At 39.9% G+C, this 22,273-nt stretch overlaps 1 protein-coding gene across 1 annotated transcript in view; it reads right to left on the bottom strand.

The window, feature by feature from the left end:
• Nucleotides 1-1,253: 1,253 nt before the first annotated feature.
• The window catches only part of DAP (death associated protein), a 61,350-nt gene continuing 40,330 nt past the window's right edge, over nt 1,254-22,273 (bottom strand). Inside the window, exons 3-4 of the mRNA XM_074874481.1 lie at nt 7,223-7,265; nt 1,254-4,079 (exon numbers count right to left, since the gene is read on the bottom strand). Coding sequence (XP_074730582.1) covers nt 3,960-4,079; nt 7,223-7,265 — 163 coding nt within the window. The 3' untranslated portion in view covers nt 1,254-3,959. The remainder of the gene's footprint in view (nt 4,080-7,222; nt 7,266-22,273) is intronic.

Raw genomic sequence — 22,273 nt, 5'->3', positions numbered from 1 at the left:
CTAAAACAGAGATTTGCCTTCTTAGTTCTTTACATCATTGCAGCATATGACCACCAACCTCTCTTCCTACTGTAACAGTAACTATACCCTTACTGACATCCCCACATTTTCTAAAATGCAATTAACATATCTTAATCCTATAGCTAAAGGCCTAGATTTAAATCTCATTTTAAACTCGATATACCCAAATCTGAAGGGAACATGAAAAGTCGTTTATAAAACCCATACCTCCCTCCTCCATGAAGATGGTGAGTATTCAGAATAAAGTTATTCCAAAGGGACAAAACCGTATGTCTAATCCATCCCCTTCACCTTTGTATGAAATAGATTGCTGTGAGTATTTTCATTGAACAGCCAGGAGCATGTGACGATGATACTACCACAAATAAAAGTACAAGACTTATGTTCAAGACATCCGATGACACAAGGGTAAACCATACTGTTGAAACTAGAAGTAAATAATTTCCAATTACTAATAACGTTTGCAATACTGCTGATAGCAGGGCCATGGAACTTGGAATAATTATGGACAACTCAATCAACAGCATGCCAGACAGCACGCACATATATTTTCCCCACATTTTAATGAAAGAAGACATTTTTTGAATAAAGTAGCACATCATTATGTGAGTGCAGAGCCTAAGGACCTAACATTGCAATAGTCCCAGGGCTGTAAATCTGGCATTATCTGCACTGTATCGCATATATTTGCTATATTATATACACACCATACATATACTAAACATAGGATGCCCAAAGCATCAGAAAGCTTCCAGAAATGCTGCGGCCATTTCTCCAGACTCTAGTGAATCACTTGTGTTATGGCATGCACTATGTAATGTTAACTGCAGTTTTACGAGAAGCTTGCAACCTCTCCTCGTAACAATACTTTCTTTTTCTGAAAGAAGATTAGAACTTGAAAAACAATGGAAAATGTTTAATTTCATTTCTTTTACCACACTGATTTATTACCAGGCTTAGATTCTATAGCTTCGCAAAAATCAAGTGAAGATCTCAAATTTCATAGCGGAAAACAACAACTGTCGTTCTATCTGGTAGCATCTAGTTTTTATTTTAAATGAGACTGGACTACCCAAAACAGCTCATCCACTGTTCCATAAAACTTCCTAATAAATTTCACTGTCTATAGAATGTTGATTAGTCATACAGCATTCTGTAATAAAATCTCATAAACCCCACAAAACCGCACCCTGCTGATTTACACTGCATTTACAGAAAAAAAGAGCCCAATATACAACTCCATGCTTTATTGTTGCATTATTGCCACACTGACAATTACAGAGAATTTCTTTTGCAATCATTTTGAGGTAACATCTGAACATCTCCTATGTTTGTATGTTATTGTAACATATTTTAAAAGTATCATTAACCATCAGTAGGCAATCCAGATCACCAGTTATGATTCTTTATTTTAGGCAAGGTAATGCTTTGGTAAGGACACCTATGTATAAACATGGATACCTCCCAACAATATATATGATACGCTTTCATACAGAGACATTTTCTAACCATACAGGAATTTCTGCACTCTAAAAGCCACTAAAGCTATCTTGAGTCATACTCCATTGTACAAACTTACTTATCCATCTAAGTAATCAAAGACAAAATTCAGGTATTGTCTATGTATGTTGTATATATTGCATTAACAACCAGGAGCAGTAGTTCGCAATTCAAAAGCATCCATGTTCCTAACTTTTAGAATTAGAATGGAAATGTGGTGTTGCTTGCAGAAACACTTCTCCCAGCTATTACTGGACACAGACCAGAGGTACCCCGCCCCACCTAATTGTGTGCTTCTACACTGAGGTACGTTTAGTTTTCCACTGCTGTCAATGGAGTCAAGGGTGATTCAGCTCATCTTGAAAGACTCTTCCATTTGGTCAAAGATGCCATACCTAAACTCTGTTGACTATCTTGACTACATCACCATTGACTACAGCTGGAGTCTAGACACTACTTCAGATAGATTCCCACCCAGCTCACTTTCAAGCCAGCAGCTACCAGTACCAAGTGACTGCGATGATCTCCTTCATTGCTGACGCAGCGTGCTGACAGCTGCTGGCTGTACCATCAACCAGATGCCACCACTTTCTGTCCTGAATCTGCAAATGTTCCTGCCAGCAAACTACCTCGTGCAGATATTCCACAAGGCTCCACAATGCTACCCTTATGAATGAGTTACTCACGTGTGAATCACTTGTACACTCATGAGTGGCTACAAACAAGGCCTCAGACGTACCAACATCAGAAACAGAAAGCATATTTTTAAAATTATGCATATTCTAATACGGAATAATTCTTATAAACAACGCTTGTTCCTTAAGGCAAGTACGGTTATCTAATTAAATTGAAAATAAAGACTGCATATACAGATTGTACACCCCTCCTCAGTTGTAGAACAAACATACCCATGCACATCCTTTGCATCATTTCCATTTCAAGCCCATGAAGAGATGGAAATGCCAGGTCCCTCTCACCCACATGAAGTGAGTTATTCCACTTGTGAAATGGGCCACATTTCACATGATTTTGTTGTTGTTTTAAACGAGCTACTCAGGGAATAACTGTTTAATCTGCAAAAATTTAAAAAAATAGTATTTTAAAAACTCTCCTCACTGGTTTTCTATACTATTTGATTTTAAACATAAATGAAGCAGTAAAGCTCCAAGCAATGCCAAACTTTCACTGGTTTGCCAGGTGAATGTTTGCAGCACTAGGGCCGGTACCCGCTTTTTTAATGTTAGTAAAAGTTTTATAAACCTAGAGGGTACTAAAGGCTGTACTGTATTTGTAGTCAGTTAAAAACAGAAGTACACTTTAAAAGTGTAGGTGGAATGTTTAAAAAATTATTTTCCTGGGTTTTACAGAGATGAGTTGCAGAAGGAAGATGATAGAGCTAAGTGATTTTGAACTGTGCAATCAAAAGATTTAATTATATGGCCAACTGCTCTATCTGAAAAGTAACTTTTATATTCCCTTATATTGCTGCTGTCCTTATTCACAATAAGACGACTAGGAAAAATATGATGCACAACAGAGGTTGGGTCATAAAGTTAAACACATTTACTAATGGTATCTCTTAATTTCAATCGGATATTTCGAACCATAAGTTAAAAAAGAAAACATATTTTTTGCCAGTTTATTTTAACTTCAGTTCTGGAGGGTCCTGAGCTCCTTCAGCTTGTTATTGGAATTCAGGAATCATCACCTCATAAAAATAGAGCCCCAGAGAGACCCACGAGACTACAAATCAGTTGCCTACAGCAGCAATGTTCTTGTACCTTTCATTTCTCTCCCCTCTCAATACCCCCAGACCTCCAAAGGGAAGAACCTCAGCAAGACTGGGCGAGTTCAAAGGGGTGTAAAGAAGTTTCAGCTGAATTTCTGCCCGCTTGAGAATGTTTTTGGGCCCTTTTAGCATCTTGCTAGTGGAAATCAGAGAGCACAGTCACTGGGGTGTAACACCGCAGGATACTAAAGACTGCAAGGGTTCTACGTAATCAAGACAACCACTGACTTCTATCTCAACACACACAACAAACTCCCTCCAGGTAGTAAAGGTACCAGTACAAAAGGGCTATTCTTCCTTATAGGCTTAGCATAAAAACTACATTAACTATCTGCTATTGCAATGCCACAACTGAAAATACAAGTTTTAAGCTCATTAATCATATCATCATACTAAAGTTTTATCTTGGCAGTAAGAAAATTTTATAAAAAACCCACCCCTGATCAGCAAATACTTAATAGAGAATTTTCCATCTGGGATAACTGAACAATGTCTTCATTCTTATTCACCCTTGAGAATTAAAGTAAAAGAAACAGCATATTTTAGAGGTCAATTTTACTGATTTGACAATGTGAATCCTAAAGGGTTTTCATCTTCTTTCAAAAACTTATTCACTGGCGGCAGTTTGGCTGAGATTTTGATGGAGAGCTCACTTGCGAGGCTGGTGGATGTGCTGTTTGACATGTTGTGGGTGAGGAAGCTTTTCCACAGAAGGATGTGGTTTCTGATGAGCCACCTGAGCCGCAGCGGGAGGGAAGTCCTTATCACCCTGTTCAAAGAACACACCAGGAAAAATTTAAGAAATGTTAAAAGTGTACCTTCCAGTTCAAGTGGATATAAGTTTTAAACATGTGAAAAGCAGATGGAAAACAGTGTTGCATGTTACTCTGGAGTCCCCCTGTACACATCCTATCTTGACATTCTTTTAGCCAACTTCAAAATTTCTCTTACATAAGTTTCACTTCTTCCAATTCTACACACCATCCAAGAACACAGTATCTTAAAGTGACCCAAGGAAAAAAAATCTAACATTCCTATCTTCAGTACTTAACAGCTCCTTGTACTAAGTCATTTTCACTGGCTCTGTATGGTCAGATCCCCTTGACCTGTTTGATTTTCACAAAGCAACCAGAAAGAGACTATTTTACAAATAAGGTAAGGCAGTGTGAAAAACTACCTGAACAAGAAAACCTACTGTAGAAATGCCAGTTCTGTAGTAAGAAAGGCAGGATATAAACCTGCTTTTGACTCAAATCTTAGAGGTGGCTGGCTTTTAAGTTTAACATGCTCTTTTAACCAGGTCTGCTAGTGTTAGTTCTCACATGCTGCTGTTGGGCAGGCTCAATTCAGGTGTAACCCTTATGCCACCTACTTACAACTGTCATTTCTAGGGTCGGTCCCATGAGGTTTCCAAAAAGCAATGGGAAACAACTACGACCAGTGCTCAGTGACAGGGGAAGAACAGCACCACAACTTCCCTCTTTAGAAATGGGGACAAATACATGATAAGCCAGAAACTCTCTGCATTCCACCAGCTTACAGGGTGACAACCTCACACAGAGGTATTTTGTACAAAGCTGACATCTCAGATGGCCTGTGTCACACCTGACCCCATTTCAATCTACTCCAGATTCTTCCTGTTTTGACATAACTTTTTATCTTGATCACTAGGTTAACTTTTTACATTTTTCACTTTTTTCTCTATTCCAAGTTACTCCCAATTTTCAAATATCTCTTCTCAGACTTGATATTTTCTGCCTTCTTTCCCACTGATGCTGCTGTTTGCCTTTTCCATAACTCTCTGACCCCTCACACCTTGTTGTCTCAAATGGGTGATGTGAATGCAGCTCTTCTATGACTTGAGGGTACTGTAATGGTTGAGCAGATGACAGAGTCAGTCTGTAAATGGTAGCAGGAAATGTCTATCTTAGAATCAAAGTACTTTAGAATAGTTTGGGTTGGAAGGGACCTCAGGATGTCTCTAGCCCAACCTCCTGCTCAAAGCAGAGCCAGCTGTAAGATCAGACCAACTTACTCAAGGTTTTAATCCAGTCTGGTCTTGAAAATCTCTAAGGACAGAGACTGAATAGCCACTTCAGGCAACCTTCTCCACTGCCTGGATGTTCTCACAGTGAAAAAGTTTTATTTTTTATGTCTAGTCAGGCCCTTCCATTTCAATTTGTGTCTGTTGTCTCATCTGCCTGCCATGCACCGCTCTAAACAGCCTGACTCCATCTTCTCGATAACTTCCTTGTAGATGTGGGAAGGCTGCTGTTAGGTTCTCCCAAAACCACCTCTTCTCCATGCTAAACAAGGCCTGTTCCCTCAGCTTCTCCTCCCAGGGCATGTGCTCCAGCCCCCTGACCACCTTGGTGACCCTCTAGCGAACTCACTCTGGTTTATCAACACCTTTCATACACTGAGGTGTCCAAAACCAGATGAACTATTCCATATGTGGTCTAAAGCATGCTGAGCAGAGGGGGATAATCCCTTCCTTTGATCTGCCAGCTACTGTTAACAGCTCAGGATGCTGTTGGCTTTCTTGCTGTCTTGTATGCGGCTGGCTCACGTCCAGCTGCTGCCTGCCTTTCTTCCAGCTTGTCCAGGTACCTCCAAGTAGCAGCCCTTCCCTCAAACTTAATAACTGTTCCTCATAATTTGGTGCCATCCACAAACTTGATGAGGAGCCTTCTTCTGATAAAGACATTAAACAGGACAGGTCACAGTATATAAACCTCCACTTGACACAGATGAGAACTATTATATACCAGGAAACTTGAAACCATAATTGAAAAATTAGTCTGGTTTCAAAAAAGCATTGCTAGGTTTTGTTTATTACATAGATAAGAAATTTTGATACATTTGGGAGCTATAAAGCCTCAGAAAATGATAGAACAATTTTGCTCTGCCATAGGTTAATAAATAAACCTGTAGCTGACCGCTTACTGAGCATAAGTATAGTATCCTATCAAGTAACTGATTAACTAGAGTTCAGTTACAAAATTAAGAAAACAGTTTCTTTCTGTTCTGAATCTTTTGCATGCCTACTAAACGGGGGGCCTGTGATAAAATTTTTCTTCATAAAGAGAAAAATCACATGTTAAAGTGCTATCAAAATTACTAAACATTAACGCAATAATTAGTTAGAAGTAATTAGGCATCTAAATGCCTAAATAGGTATCCACCTTGGTGCAGATGGAGGTCCAGGAAATACAGCAATGCCTGTCAACTACCCTTACAGGCTAGGGAAAATGGCATCAGCTTGCTCGTTCCACCTACGTGATCTGACACAACCATCTTACAATAAACGACATTACACACCCCAGTGATGTAAGGCCATCATAATAAGGTTACCCATTATGTAAAGCCATGATAAAAACCCTGTCACAACACAACACGCATGAATTACTGATCATATGATTAATGGCTAGTTAATACTAATGGTTTAGGTTATGGATTTCCAGGTCCCGCCTGCTGTTAAAATCCAGGAAATAATGCCTTGAATCCCAAGTACCTCAAGGCACATATGGCAGCTGAAACATGTATCTTTAAACACGTATCCTTACAGGCAGGAGTGTCACTCATCACAGATCAAGCTATAGCAGCAGACTTAACATGCAACCACTTTCAAAGGAAATGAGTGTAGTAATATCTAGCTTAGATATGAAAAAAAATCCAATAAACTTAAAGTGCTAAAATTCAAAGTAAAACAGTGGAAGTAATTTCAATAAATAATTTCAATTTCACACAAAACCAAAAAGAATGCTCAAAGGGACTTACACAAATATGCAAAACAAAGACTCTTCTCATAAAAGAGGAATGAAAAAGATTAATTTTGCTCTGATCAGTGATAATTCTGAAAAGCCTACAATAATTTTTCTATGAATCAAAGAAATTTAATGATAATCTTACCCTAGCAATGACACCAGAGATGAACACCGTTGGTTTAGGTGGGCTGAAAAAAATAAGGATTATTTGTACAAATTATTTAGAAGGTAAAAATGAAAAGTACATCATATACAACGCAAAAAAAAAGCGGCATTTTTGGCAATTAATGTTTCAAATAAACAAGAAAAATTTCATCTTCAAATGACTACTGCCTTATCCGTACTTACTGCAGGCAAGAACAGACCTGTAGGTTTTGGTTGCTATTACTTCATGTTAACTGTGACAGCAGTAAAAGGCTAGTCTAACAGCACTCTGTTCCTTACTTAAAGCTGAGAGTCTTTGTTTGTGTGCATTGGTTTCTTAATCCTCAAATTTTATAGATAAGCTGCCAGCAGTACTTTAGGCTTAGTATATTTGTACTGCAACAATGAAAACCGTAGCTGGACTAAACTTACTGCTGTGATGGAGAATAAAATAAAATTCAAGTTTATATCTGTCAATCAAATGGATTAAGATTCTGAGTCTCAGAAAAAAACAACACCCAGTACTTTAAATCATAGATTTTCAAGCATATATTTATCTACTCTATTACACAGAAGGAGCATCATGTCTGCAATAAAACAAATGTTAAAAAGCATAAAGCAAAGTCTGCCCTGTTTTTTCATTTGCAAAGCTCCATCCATGCCAATAGGAACAGACTCTCCACAGGTAGAATTCAACTCTGAAGCTTGGTCAGCACAAGCAATCAGTTTCTCTGGGCCACGGATCTACTGAACCAACCACTTCTACCTGGAGGCTAAAGTGCAGCCATGTCTAACAGGTCGCCCCTGGTGGGGGGCATTGCCACAGCGTCTAAATTATAAATAGCACTTTAGTGGTCTCCTGAGCAAGTAAAACCATACATCAGCCTGGAGTCTGCAGAAGGATCGAGACCAGGAGCTCCAGAAAGTCTTCACAATAGAGGTAATACTTCTGTAAGAAAACCATGTAACCTGAGGCACTGCAAAGGGAAGGACAGCACAGAAGTAAAGCTGTGCCTCCCTCTGAGCATGTCCACAACCGAGGACTCAGAGCAGTTCATTAACTCGGATCATGAGAAAGGTCTCCACCCTGTGATGTTATGGCTGATGAGGTTGGAACAACATAAAGCAAACACAAATCAAATGATTTATTAGAGGAATGAGACTGATTCTTATGATCCGCTTTACAACTACACAGCTTGCAAAGATTTATTAATATGATGTTATGTGAAGTTAAGGTAACAAGCAGCACAGTATCAGACCTTGATATAATGGCCTAATAAACATTGTCTGAGCCCTGTTTAAGTCACAGCATTGCTACACAGTCTCTGAACACTTTTGTTATTTAACAAGACTCATCATCCCTTCTAAAAATTTTTTAAAAGTCAGAAAGACAGGATTAGAAAAAGGGAGAAAGGAAGTTCTGCTCTAAAATACCACCATGTAAGAGTACCAGTGATATTTCCTGCAATAAGAAAGATTATTTTGATAGCTGTATTAGACTCCTTCAATCTAATTTTCTGTTAGTATAAACCAATAACAAGCAAAGATCAATAGCAAAACACTTCCATTTTATCCTAATTGTACTGAGCCAATCAGTATGTTACTGTCTGCATGAGGTTTCCTGGATGCTGAGTAACAAACTCAACTAACTCTGAGAAAACACAGATGTACTGCAGTGGCTTAAGGTATCATTTATAAACTAACACCATGATATTATAAAAGAAATGAACAGTAAATGGAAAAAAAATGTGTGGCAAGTTATTCTTCAACTATACATGGAATCTGGCTTTAGTCACACTCAGAGGAAGTTACTTGTTTGACATTGCATTAGTAACAATATTGTATAGTGAGAAATAAAAATCAGATGGATTTTTTTCTTATATTCTTACCATGACCTTTCAGTGTTCACTATGCTTGGATGATGCATGAAATTCAAATCAACATTTCCCAAAAAGAGCCTATATTTGCTGAACATGCTACGACTTGTCTGCCCACCACCACACCGTATTATCCGCTGTGTTTCATACTTCTTGCTTTAACAACAAGTGAAATGCCCCATGGTTTTGGCCAAAAATGACTACTAGAAGGAATCTCTTGCGTTATGGTTGTTTCAACACAGCTTTTCTCACTGCAAATTACAAAAATCTTCTCAGAAACCCTGATCTCCTGTTCGAAATGTCATGCTATTAATATTCAAAGGACCCAAGCTTGCAAGGGCCAAGTTCCCTGGTACACAATAGAGCTGAACAGAGTTAGAATATTTGGTACATTTCCATACTTATTTTTACTTGGTTGTATGTTCGTTTGTCTAAGGAAAAGGCTGAAAATTCTATAAAGACCATTTTCATATTCAGTTAAGCTAAAACCTAGTCCGAGGTTTACATTTCAGGTAGTACCACAGAAGTAGCTAGCGTATCTTTATAAAGACGACAAAAATCAGCAATACCATCTTCCTAGTAAAAACTATATCCTTCAGATTTAAAGCATTTATCTTGAACTCTACCATGAAAAAAACATATTTAGCCTTGTTTGTATGCAGTTGGTTCTGTGACAGTCTTAGTTGCACGGTCTTAGGAACGGGACACTAATTAGGACTATCCCACGGGTGTGTGGTAGGCACCAAAACACATCACACTAACTTGCCTAGGGTTCACATGGAACATTTTAGGATAGCACAGGGCAATTCACTGACACACAGGAAACAACCTAATGGGAAATCATAGTTCCAAAAATGTATCTACACCCAGATGCAGCGGGAACAGATTTGTCCTTAACTTTCACCCTTGTCTTCTCCATGGATTTTTGACTGGACTTTCGTGCTCTCTGCTAGATTTCCAACTTTTAAATGGAGAACTAATGGGAATGCTGACCTGGCTTCCTGCTCAAGCGCCTCTATCCTCCACTCACAAAGATCTTTTACAGAAATCCCGGCACTCCTCTCTGGCTAACCTGAGGTCCCACACTCAGCTGCGGGCATATGCTGTAATGAGGCTTCACCTCTCTCCTTAACTGATCACAAAGGCAAAATGCTTCGCTCCTATGGAAGATACATCAGCCTATTAGAAAGCTCATTTTCATACATTAATTATTCCTTAGTAGGGGAAAAGACAGAAAACTGGCCAGAAATGAGAATGGTTGAGTGTGTCTGTATTTATGTTCTATGTTATAGCCACTGGCTTTCCCCCCATTTTTACCAGATTACATTGTCCCAGAAAAGATCTTTAAAAATTTAATATTATCTTTGATGATCCATAGAACCAGAATCAGGCCAGAGAATATATAATCACACATCTATACTAATGAAGAATTCAACGGATCAGAGAAAGGCCTGAATAATCAGTCACTGATTCACGCTTTAATTTCATTCTTAATGAGAGAAATCTTTCTACAGATGAACTTCTTCACAATAAATTCAATCTCTACTGCCAGACTCTCAAACCATTGGTTTTTGTGGACCCAGATTAGCTGCCAGGACCATAATTTTCTAACTGCACTCTGGGACATCTACTGGGAGTGCAGTGTTGTAACATCACTCATCATCTTTCCCAAGGACCTACCGAAAATAGAAACAAAAATGGAGACTATGCACAGGCTATCATCGCTACATTTGTAAAACACTTTCAAATGCTTTAAATTCTATTGGTGTTTTATGCAAAGCACAACCTACATTTCCAGTATTTTGTAAGATGTGATGGCTGCTTTGAGGATATACTTAATCTGACGAAAATCGGTTTGACAGATGTTGTTTTGAAGATGCAGCATTCCTTTGTCTAGGCGTCAGTAAACAAGAAAGCAAAAAAATATTACTTTCTGACAAAAACTGATTTTGTTTATACATATATGTGCTTTGCAGCTATTTAATGCACACATTTATTTAAAATTAAATAATAGCTACAGCTCATATTGTGTAGGGAGTATGACGGCATGTTTGCCAAGACTGCTTAGTGTGTGTGTCAATACTTTCAGAGCAAAATGTTATTTTATTACAACATATGGAGGAAAAGAACACATCTGTTAAGATCTGAGTGTTCAAAGAACTTACCCTAATTTTACATGTGCGATGCTGCTAAGAACTGCACCTGTTTAACATCAGACTCTACTGGATTAATTTACCTTGATTGTATTCAAATAAAATAAAGATTTCTATTATTTCATAATACTTAGCTTAAATAAGATCGTTATCTGACACCACAAGTAAATCACAAAGAAGATGGAATACTTGAAAAGATCGTTAACTAGATGAAATGAGGCATTAATAATACTAAAATCTTATGCCTTCTCCTTGCAGGGAATGGTGGAACTGAAGTCTGACAGGCATACTGTAAAGACAGACACAGTGACATTGGAATTACTGTGAAATCTCCTACAGGCCACAGAACATACATAGTGCAGATGAGCATTTATCAAACTCCATTTAAAATTGAGAAACTGAATAAATCCATTTGAGTTAACAGGGAATTTTATAGTTATTAATTCTATCTATCTAGATATGCCATGGTATGTGCACAAACACATGCAGAGGCTATGCATATATATATACACACACTCATATATAGATTACACAGATTCACAGCTGTTTAAGAGTGGTCCCAAATGTAGGAAAGAGCGCAGCACGTTCCCACAGCCATGTGGGGGATGAATGCCTGCAGCCTCTCTCCTGTTTGCAGCATCTGAATTGCCTCCCGCACCATTACCTGGTGGGATGGATCTGAATCTGATGCCAGTTTCAAGTGGCAGGTTGAATGGCAGATCCAACCTGGAGGAAGGACTATAAGCATCGCTCACAGCGTGATCCAAAACAAAAGCCTACTTTTAGAGTTGACGAACCAGGAAATAGAACCATGCATATGTATCATTCCTTTCCACATGAACTATAAAAGCTCCTGAAATGGGAACTGGGTCTTGCTGCAGCCAGTCAGTGCAGAAGGCTAGTGCTCCATGTTCACTGGTGATCAAAAAAATCAAACCAACATGCTAAGACAAATAAAGACTGAGAAAAAGCAATGGTAAAAATAGTGCCTCACAGTATACCTCATTTAAAGTACTGTATTCAGTCCAGGAACACCGTAAGTAAAGAATTAGAGCAGAAATAAAGACGGAAAAAATAGCTGAGAGAGCATGGAGAACCTTGATATGAGGAAAGAGCTAAGAACTATTTGCATACAGTATACATAAGAGTGGAGAATATTGTTCCCATTTACCTTCTTTATAGTATAAGTAGAGACACTTGAAGAAAGTAAAAGACATACATTTAAAACTAATAATAGCAGATACCTTTAAAATACCATAGAATTAAATGCAGAACCTCCTGAAAATAAGGCAACATCAAGATCAAGAATTTAGTGAGATTCAAAACCAGAATTAGACATTCATACGACGCAAACCCCTTCACATCAGTTAGGACAGAAATGCGTAAAAGTTATATGAATGCTGAGGCTTCAGGGCTCAAGTTATCCTGTTGTGGTTTAACTGCAGCTGACAACTAAGCCCCACACAGCCACTTGCTCACTCCCCCCATACTGGGATGGGCGAGAGAATTGAAAGAGTAAAAGTGTGAAAACTCGTGGGTTGAGATAAAGACAGTTTAATAAGTAAAGCAAAAGCCATAGAAGCAAAGCAAAACAAGGAAATCATTCACCAGTTCCCATGGGCAGGCAGGTGCTCAGCCATCTCCAGGACAGCAGGGCTCCATCATGTGTAATGGTGACTTGGGAAGACAAACACCATCACTCTGATGTGCCCCCCTTCCTTCTTCTTCCCCCAGCTTTATATGCTGAGCATGACATCATATGGTCTGGGATCTCTCTTTGGTCAGTTGGGGTCAGCTGTCCCGGCTGTGTCCCCTCCCAACTTCTTGTGCACCCCCAGCCTACTCGCTGGTGGGGTGGGGTGAGAAGCAGAAAAGGCCGTGACTCTGTGTAAGTAAGCACTGCTCAGAAGTAACTAAAACATCCCTGAATTATCAACACTGTTTTCAGCACAAATCCAAAACACAGCCCCCTACTAGCTACTATGAAGAAAACTAACTCTATCCTAGCCAAAACCAGCACATAACCTTAAACTGATCAGGACTACAAAGAAATCTCCCCTGTGCAGAGGTTAAACTCTGGTATGTCATTACCCTGCCTTCAATTAAATGTTGTAAGAGATTATTTTCCTGATACATCTGATTCATCCAAAATTCATCTACATGCTGTAAATCAGGGTACAAGCACAGTCTCAAGATTCCCATTACGTCAACATTTAAACCAGATTATCCTAGTTTAAAGAGGGCAGAATTACACAGATGCAAGGCCTTTGTTAGGCTAGAAGATTTTTTGTCAAAATAGGTAAAAAAGTTAAATACATTAAACCTACATTAAACTATCTTCTAAATGGGATTGACTCTTATTTGTCTTTTCATACTTGTGGAAATTAATGGTATGTCTTATCACTGGCGATCATCTTTTGCTGTTCAAGTGGGTCTGGCAAACAGACATGTGAAATATATAAATAATAGCATGACATGTTTTTCAAAGACTTAGGAACCACAAACCATGTCATAATTTTTAACTACCAAAGAGTAACGGTGGGGTTTGTAATTGGGTGTTTCCTTCCTTTAATCAAAACATCCAGCGGCAACTCGTAGTTGGCCTCTAGCTGAGGCAAGCAAAGGAGAAATTCCTGTGACAGGCTGCAAACTTAAGAGGCACCTACGCATGAACCCAGAGCTGCGCCCAACTCCCTGAACCACCAGACAAAGGCAGCGTGCAGACAGCATGCACCTCACCCCTCCAGCGCCCTGAAACAGCAGGGACATGTAAAATGAGCAAAACCTTCTACCAAGCAGCTTGACCTTTATTTTCTTGCTCATTTCCAAATAAACATATCATTCACTTTCATTAACAAGTTGCTTATGCAAGCAAAATTAAAAACATATATGAAATAATATGATCTGCATTGATCCCCTGACTGTTCCCTAATTAGAGCAAGATTTGCTATCTTCTACCTTGTCCTGGCATGATGTTCACTCCATGAACAGAAAGTTCTCCATATATTCTGAGCTAAATTTCATCTTTAGTCAACAAAACTTCAGACTTTAATCCCGGTCTTATTTTTCTGGAATTTAAAGCATTTGGCCAGTTGTTCAAACCATCCAGCTTAATCTTCAAGGTTGCTTGGGAATTCATATTTTCTGGTTATGAAACATGAAAGCGAGCTAGTCTTAGTTTCAGTCTAATGCCTCTTTAAAGATGTCCAGATACTTCTTTATTGGGGTGCTTATTGAATTTATATAGTTGCCTTTGATTTTGGCATTGTATGTGAAAATAAATTCCAAGACAATTAAAAACACACAGAGATGATTAAAAATATATTTCTCAGCAAGAGAGTAAAATGAACAAGCACACTGCTCATCAGCTTGCCTGAAATACTTTCCCATTGGTTATAATACATTTAGGTTATTAATTTTCTGGACAGAAAAGTAATAATTAGTCTGACTACCAGAGGGAAATATTCTAGTTGATTGCACAGGGACGTACAGTATCTGATATTCTATGATAATTTATCCTGTTGAGGTCATTTATTTATCTGCCATAGCTTTCAAACCTTTAAGATCACCCACAGGATGGCACTGTTGAACCTTTGAGTATCGCGCACAGTAAGTAGGGAACAACCTCAAAGAAGTCCAGGTGCTGCAGCAAATACCAAAACAAGTAAAAAGCAATACTACCCCTTGATGCCCGATCTTGATGAAATGCAGTATGTATATATACACACACACACCTACAGACACTAGTTTTCAAAAACAATTTTCACGTCCCCATGTATTAGTCTGTGCCCTGATATATCCCATGAAATAGCTTCCACTCTGCTAAATTGTTCCTCTTCCTATGCAGGCAAAAGTAATGCAAGTTTGAAAGAAGAACTCAATGTCCATTCAGGAAATTTTAATGACTATTTGTTTTGCTATTCACATACAAGCAAATTTGGTGTCCTGATCTTTTAATGAGGTGGTAAATCACTGGCCATTATATTTAATAGCAACTGATTGACATTCATTGTTCTTACATTCACTGTCAATGTATTGTAGCATATGGCCCAATTAATCTCACCAGCCTCTCATTCATATTTGTTTTTAGCACATGTGTTAGCCATAACAGAAAATTATTTAAGAAAGATACCTGCCATCTCTTATCTATCTTGTTGCACATGACATTGCTATCAGAGAGTAAATTTCTCTTTCGTGCATTCTTCTGATCACAAAATGAAGATTTAAGTATTTCACCTTTCCTATGGACTCAGAGGATTTAGAAATAGTCCATAATCCTTCAACCACTGGTTCATTTATTAAAGTTCAAACCTGTTATCACAGTACCTACATCAGCTCTTAGTGAACATCAATGACAAACTTCGCAACTGCAGCATTAGCACACTTAGTATCTATAGTCACTTAACTGTGGAAAAATGAGAGCTATGAAAACTGACATAAAGCAAGTAGTACTTAAATGGTGACACAACTCAAGGGAAACTCTAAAATAAGGAATGAAGTAGGGCGGACTGAGTGTTTGCAAAATGGCCAGCAAAGACCATGGTGCAAAGGGGAGAGAGGACCAAGTCTTCCATGTATTAGTCAAATGCTGAAGTGTACTCCTGTGCACGTTCCCATGATGGTAACATACTTCCATACTGAGAATATCATGACCATGGGCCTGCACTACAGTGTCTCGGCTACTGACACATTAGCCAGTTGCAGCACTGCTGTAGCTTCTCCATCTCCCAGCAGATGAAAGATGGAGTGGAACTGGAAAAACAGCATGACACTGTGCTAGGAATACACAATGTCAGTGCAGTGAAGGAGACACAGATAGAAGCAGCTAATGAGAAGGTAAAAATCTTCTCACCCCTGCCCAGGTGAACCTATGCTTGTCTCAGAGACACACAGCAGTAGCCCAGAATTTCCCAACCTTTATTGTTAGCAGTTCGTACCTGAATCTTGCTTTCCGATGCCTCAAGCCATTAATCATTCAGTAGATGTGCACCTTTCACTTTGAACAATTGCAGTATCGTTTCTTATTACCTTGAACTGCAGAAACAAGGTCAAATGCGCACGCATGTGTCTGCACATGCATAAACACTACATCATCTCCCACAGCCACAGCACTAATGTGAGGAGTCTCCTCAATCCAATTTTACACCATGCGTTCTGCATGGTTTCCATTCTGCACTTGCACCCTATGTTATGTGAAGTTCTCCAAAGCAAATGCAGACTAAAAGTCATCATTTTTTCACTTCTGCGGCTGTTCACTGCTCTGCCCACAGCAGAACAGACTATGGTGAAGTTTTTGCCCATTTTTGGGAAAGCTCTGAGCACAATAATGGGCATTGTGGGAGGTCATGAAGACACTCTGGTTGTTTCAGATCCCATGCTGAAGACTCTGTGATCTGGCTGTATTGGCCAGGAACTTGCTTTACTTCAAACCCTGACAAAGTTAGACACAATTCTCCCTATTCTCTAGTGGCAAGTGGCATTTCTAGAAGCATAAATCTTGTCATAGGAATAACAGACCAGTAAATCCTGGTACCTGGAAATCACAGAATCACAGAATCATCTAGGTTGGAAAGGACCTTGAAGATCATCTAGTCCAACCGTTAACCTAGCACTGACAGATCCCAACTACACCAGAACCCTCAGCGCTATGTCGACCCTACTCTTAAACACCTCCAGGGATGGGGACTCCACCACCTCCCTGGGCAGCCCATTCCAACACCTAACAACCTGTTCTGTAAAGAAATACTTCCTAATATCCAGTCTAAACCTTCCCTGGCGCAACTTGAGGCCATTCCCTCTTGTCTTATTGCTCATTACTTGGTTAAAGAGACTCATCCCCAGCTCTCTGCAACCTCCTTTCAGGTAGTTGTAGAGGGCGATGAGGTCTCCCCTCAGCCTCCTCTTCTCAACTAAACAACCCCAGTTCCCTCAGCCGCTCCTCGTATGACACGTGCTCCAGACCCTTCACCAGCTTCATTGCCCTTCTCTGGACACGCTCGAGTAATTCAATGTCCTTTTTGTAGTGAGGGGCCCAAAACTGAACACAGTAATCGAGGTGCGGCCTTACCAGTGCCGAGTACAGGGGCAAGATCACTTCCCTGTCCCTGCTGGCCACATTATTTCTGATGCAAGCCAGGATGCCATTGGCCTTCTTGGCCACCTGGGCACACTGCTGGCTCATGTTCAGCCGGCTGTCAATCAACACCCCCAGGTCCCTCTCTGACTGGCAGCTCTCCAGCCACTCCTCCCCAAGCCTGTAGCGCTGCTGGGGGTTGTTGTGGCCCAAGTGCAGCACCCAGCATTTGGCCTTACTGAAACTCCTACAGTTGGCCTTAGCCCATCACTCCAGCCTGTCCAGATCTCTCTGCAGAGCCTCCCTACCCTCGAGCAGATCAACACTCCCACCCAACTTGGTGTCGTCTGCAAATTTACTGAGGGTGCACTCGATCCCCTCATCTAGATCATCAATAAAGATGTTAAACAGGAGTGGCCCCAAAACCAAGCCGTGGGGGACACCACTCGTGACCGGCCATCAACTGGATTTAACTCCATTCACCACAACTCTTTGGGCCCGGCCATCCAGCCAGTTTTTTACCCACTAAAGCGTGCGATCATCCAAGCCTCGAGCAGCCAGTTTTGCCAGGAGAATGCTGTGGGAAACTGTGTCCCAAGGTATCCTTTCAAGCAGGTGCCTAAACAAGACAAAGTCAGCCCTTTTGGAAGTCCAGGATGTCAGTTCTGCTGCCCCCTCTCCTGGCCTCTCTAAGAATAGAGAACTCTATTATTTCATGATCGCTGTGCCCTAGTCGTCCTCCGACCGCCACATCGTCCACCAGTCCTTCTCTGTTCACAAAGAGGAGATCCAGCAGGGCACCTTCTCTGGTTGGTTTTCTCACCAGTTGCATCAGGAAGTTATCTGCCACACATTCCAGGAATCTCCGGGACTGGTCCTGCTCTGCTGTGTTATATTTCCAGCAGATGTCTGGGAAGTTAAAGTCTCCCACAAGAACAAGGGCAAGCGATCGTGAGATTTCTCCTAAATGCCTCTAGAATATTTCATCCACCTCTCTGTCCTGGGTGGGTGGCCTATAGTAGACTCCTACTACAACATCTGCCCTGTTGGCCTTCCCCCTGATTCTAACGCAAAGACACTCTACCCTGTCTTCGCTACACTTGTGCTCAAGGCAATCATAACAGTCCCTAACATACAGTGCCACCCCACCACCTCTCCTTCCTTGTCTGTCCCTCCTAAAGAGCTTGCAGCCCTCAACAGGCTCACTCCAGTCATGGGAGACATCCCACCATGTTTCTGTAATAGCCACAGCATCATAATTTTCCTGTTTCATCATGGCTTCAAGCTTCTCCTGTTTGTTACCCATGCTGTGTGCATTGGTATACATGCACTTCAGATGGGCTGATGTTTTCCCCCCCTTCCCCCTTCAAATCTAGTTTAAAGCTCTGTCAATGAGCCCAGCTAACTCCTGCCCCTTGATCCTCTTCCCCCTCTGGGACAGGTGCATTCCATCTAATGCCAAAAGTTCTGGAGCCCTGTATGCCAACCCATGATTGAAAAATCCAAAGCCCTGATGGATACACCAGTCTTGGAGCCACAAGTTCATCTGTTGAGTTCTCCGGTATTCTTCTTCACCCATCCCCCCCAACTGTAGGGATGGAGGAGAACACAATCTGTGCCCCTGACCCCTTAATCACTTTCCCCAAGGACCTGAAATCTCTCTTCATTGCCTTAGAACATCTCCTAGTAATGTCATCACTACCTACTTGAAAAACCAGGAGAGGGTAGTAGTCCTTAGGTCTCACTAGAGCAGGGAGTTTTGCCTTGAGGTCCTTGATGCAGGCCTCAGGAAGGCAGCAGACTTCCCTATGAAACAGGTCCGGTCTGCATATTGGGCCTTCGATACCCCTCAGAATGGAGTCACCCACTACAATGACTCTTCTGGGGTTCTTTTTAGAACTGGTTTTAATACCTGGTCTAGAATGACCCGGCCTTGGTGGACCTTGGTCTTCCTCCTTGTTTGTCTCATTTCCTTCCTCCTTCTCTTCCTCACTCAAAAGTTCCAGGGCCCCAAATCTATTGTGAAGGGACACCATGGAGGTTGTGGGAGGTCGGGAGAGGATTTTCCCCATTATTCATACATAGGAATTCCTCATTATTCATACATAGAAAACAAACAAAACATTTGTTAAGTATGCAATCTTACTTTTAGAGCTCATAAAGGACCAACAGAAGACAGACTTAAAACATATTTTCAACTTAACAACTTACTTTTAATAGTGAGAAACCCCCTAATCCCTAACAAATTTAGCCCACCTAGGTTTTTAATGTGACAAAAGAAAAGGAACAAAGTTCTCTAGAAGGGATTCAGATAAGGGCGCACCTTTGTTTGAATGAACTTGGAGAAATTTAATTTCTCCAAGGAGAAACTGACCTCTGTTGACCTGAGAGGAAGCAACCACTTGATTTCTCTACTACCATTACTACACTTGCTGCTGAGCTGTGGCGGTCGGAAAGGCAGCATCTTCATTTTCTGTCTAGAAACATCCAGTCACCTGAACACAATCAGAACAGGCTGTTTCTTCCTTCCGTACTTATTTTAAGGGTTTAATCTTGAAGGAAAATATCAGATGTTACTACAATCACCTGCAAAACTTCCACTGTCAATGGGACCGGAACTTGGTACCAAGAAAATACACAGAAAATTACCCTGAAGAAATCAATAGCAATGGGATTCAAAGCATTACAGTCTGAAGGATTTCAAGAGGAGTTCTTAGATGGTAAGCTTTCACTCAGTGTGAAATAAATGTCTACCTTTAAGTGATAATATAAGCCATGACAATGCAAATGAATAACAGATCAATGTGCTGTTAAATCTGAATATAGTTCTATAGTAGTACCCACTCATTTCAATGGGATGTAGAAATCTTAAAGCAACTACAAACTCCTGAATGTCAATACCACTACTGATTTTTCTGTTAATCTAACAAAATCTAGTTTCCTAGATCTGTCACATCTTGGTGCTCCATTTGTATGAATGGCTTTTAACTGCTTTAATAATAGCTTAAGTAATTAATTTCTTTAAAGAAGTACTATAGCACCTGCAAGATGGCAGCTAACCACTTGGCAGGATTACCTTCTATCATACAGAAAAGGGTTAGATTAGATTTTTTTATGTCTGTGATGCACATATAGCTTTGCTTCCTCACTCTGCTTCTACAGGACAAATAGATCAGTCTTTCTGAGGAATGAAAACAAAACAAGCATGCACAGTCTCAGATGAGTTTTACATTTATTAAACAGCAGCAATACTGCTGGTATTTTATACTGGTCATTTCCATACAGAGCACAACAGAAAATAAAGACACTAAAAATTACTCATTTTACTTTATCTACTACCTGGTAGCACAGTTCTGGCTAGAATGCTGTCTAAAGTTATGTTTCTTTAGTTCAGGCTGAAGGGTGTCCTTAGCAAGAACACAGTTTTTCCAGAACAACTACCTAGTGGTAGTACCTCTGGCCACTGTGTGGATGTTATAGCAAGTGACAATATAATAATGGGAGTTGACTTAAGAAGTCATTGGCCTATTCGCCTTTGAAATCAGGGACAATGGGCATAAGTAAAAAGTATCTCATTTCAAAAATAAAGTGTACCTATGTAAGTATCAATTTAGGTTAGATTAGCAAAAAAGCTTTTTTCTAAAGATTCCTTGATACCTCTGTACGCTTCAAAAAGTCATTTCTGTCATCCTGTGTGTACTTGGACATATAAACATTTTAATTAATAGCTTTTTATTTGCTAGTGAAACAGGATATACCTTCTGTAAAAGTCTATTAACATGCAGACACCTCTCCCAATTCTGGTCATTTTTACTCTATGTAGTTCAACAGAGTAATGGAGCCCCAGTACATCAATGTGAAAATTAATGAAAACATATGACACCACAATCAGATTTTCAAACAATTAGAAAGTGAAAATAGCAGTTGTCACAATAAGTGCACCTTCTATCACACACAAAACCAGGTGTGCATATTTGTAAACTATACTGCATGACTTTTCATAATGTGGTACCACTGACAGCTTATTCTTTTCAAATTTTCACATTTTGAAAATATGAGACATTTCCACTACAAAAATATACTTCCCATTATTTATCTCTTGGCTCCACTAATTTTCTTATTTCCCTTTCCACCATTAAGACTCCCCAATTTGCTAGGACTTACAGCTAAACATCTGTGTAATGCTGACTCTTAAAAGTTCAGTATAAAACACATCACCATTTAGTTTTCATTACAAAAGCAAGTGGTTTGAGAGAGCTCAAGATCTGCAGGAGCAGGAACCAGAGGACATTTTTTAATGGTACGTTTTGGCAGAGGGTACAGGGGAAATAATGATCCTGTCCTTCTCTCCACTCTCTCCACCTCTAGCTACCTCTCAACAGCCTTAGCCCCCAAGGGATAGTTCCCAAACCAATAGGTTTTTTGGTTGTTTTTAATAACAACACATTAACTGTGCACAATAGCAAGTTAATCACCAAATTGTTTATTTTCTAAGGAGTCATGATTTTGGATAACATATCTCCAAAGCTGATGCTTTCCTGAGAAAACATCTCTGTAATTTACAGCATAATCACTTCACATGTAAATAGAGAAGATCTGGAATTTGGAACTTGTAGCAACCAAATTTTGCTGCAGGCTGGGGTGTAAGGTGATGCATTACCTGATTCAGCTGAGCTCTTCTGAGTTCACATGATCTTAGAAGCAGCTGAAAACCTCTGCAATGAGAAGGCTTAAAAACACTTTAGAGGAACTGCACCATTTTGGATCTTAACTTTCTTCTTTTTTTGATCAAAGACTTAAGGAGAAAATTAAAGATATACTGGCCTGAGATTGCCAAGTCAAAGAACACCAAGAAAGGATTCAAATGAGTAACCTGCTCACATCAGGAAAACATACCATGAAGGAGTGTGAACACTGAGAGACACAGACAGTTGAATCACACTTACAGA

This window comes from Strix uralensis, chromosome 1, assembly GCF_047716275.1.
Source record: "Strix uralensis isolate ZFMK-TIS-50842 chromosome 1, bStrUra1, whole genome shotgun sequence".
NCBI lineage: Eukaryota > Metazoa > Chordata > Aves > Strigiformes > Strigidae > Strix > Strix uralensis.
The sequence above is the reverse complement of the archived record's forward strand: the minus strand, read 5'-3'. Positions and strand labels throughout refer to the sequence as shown.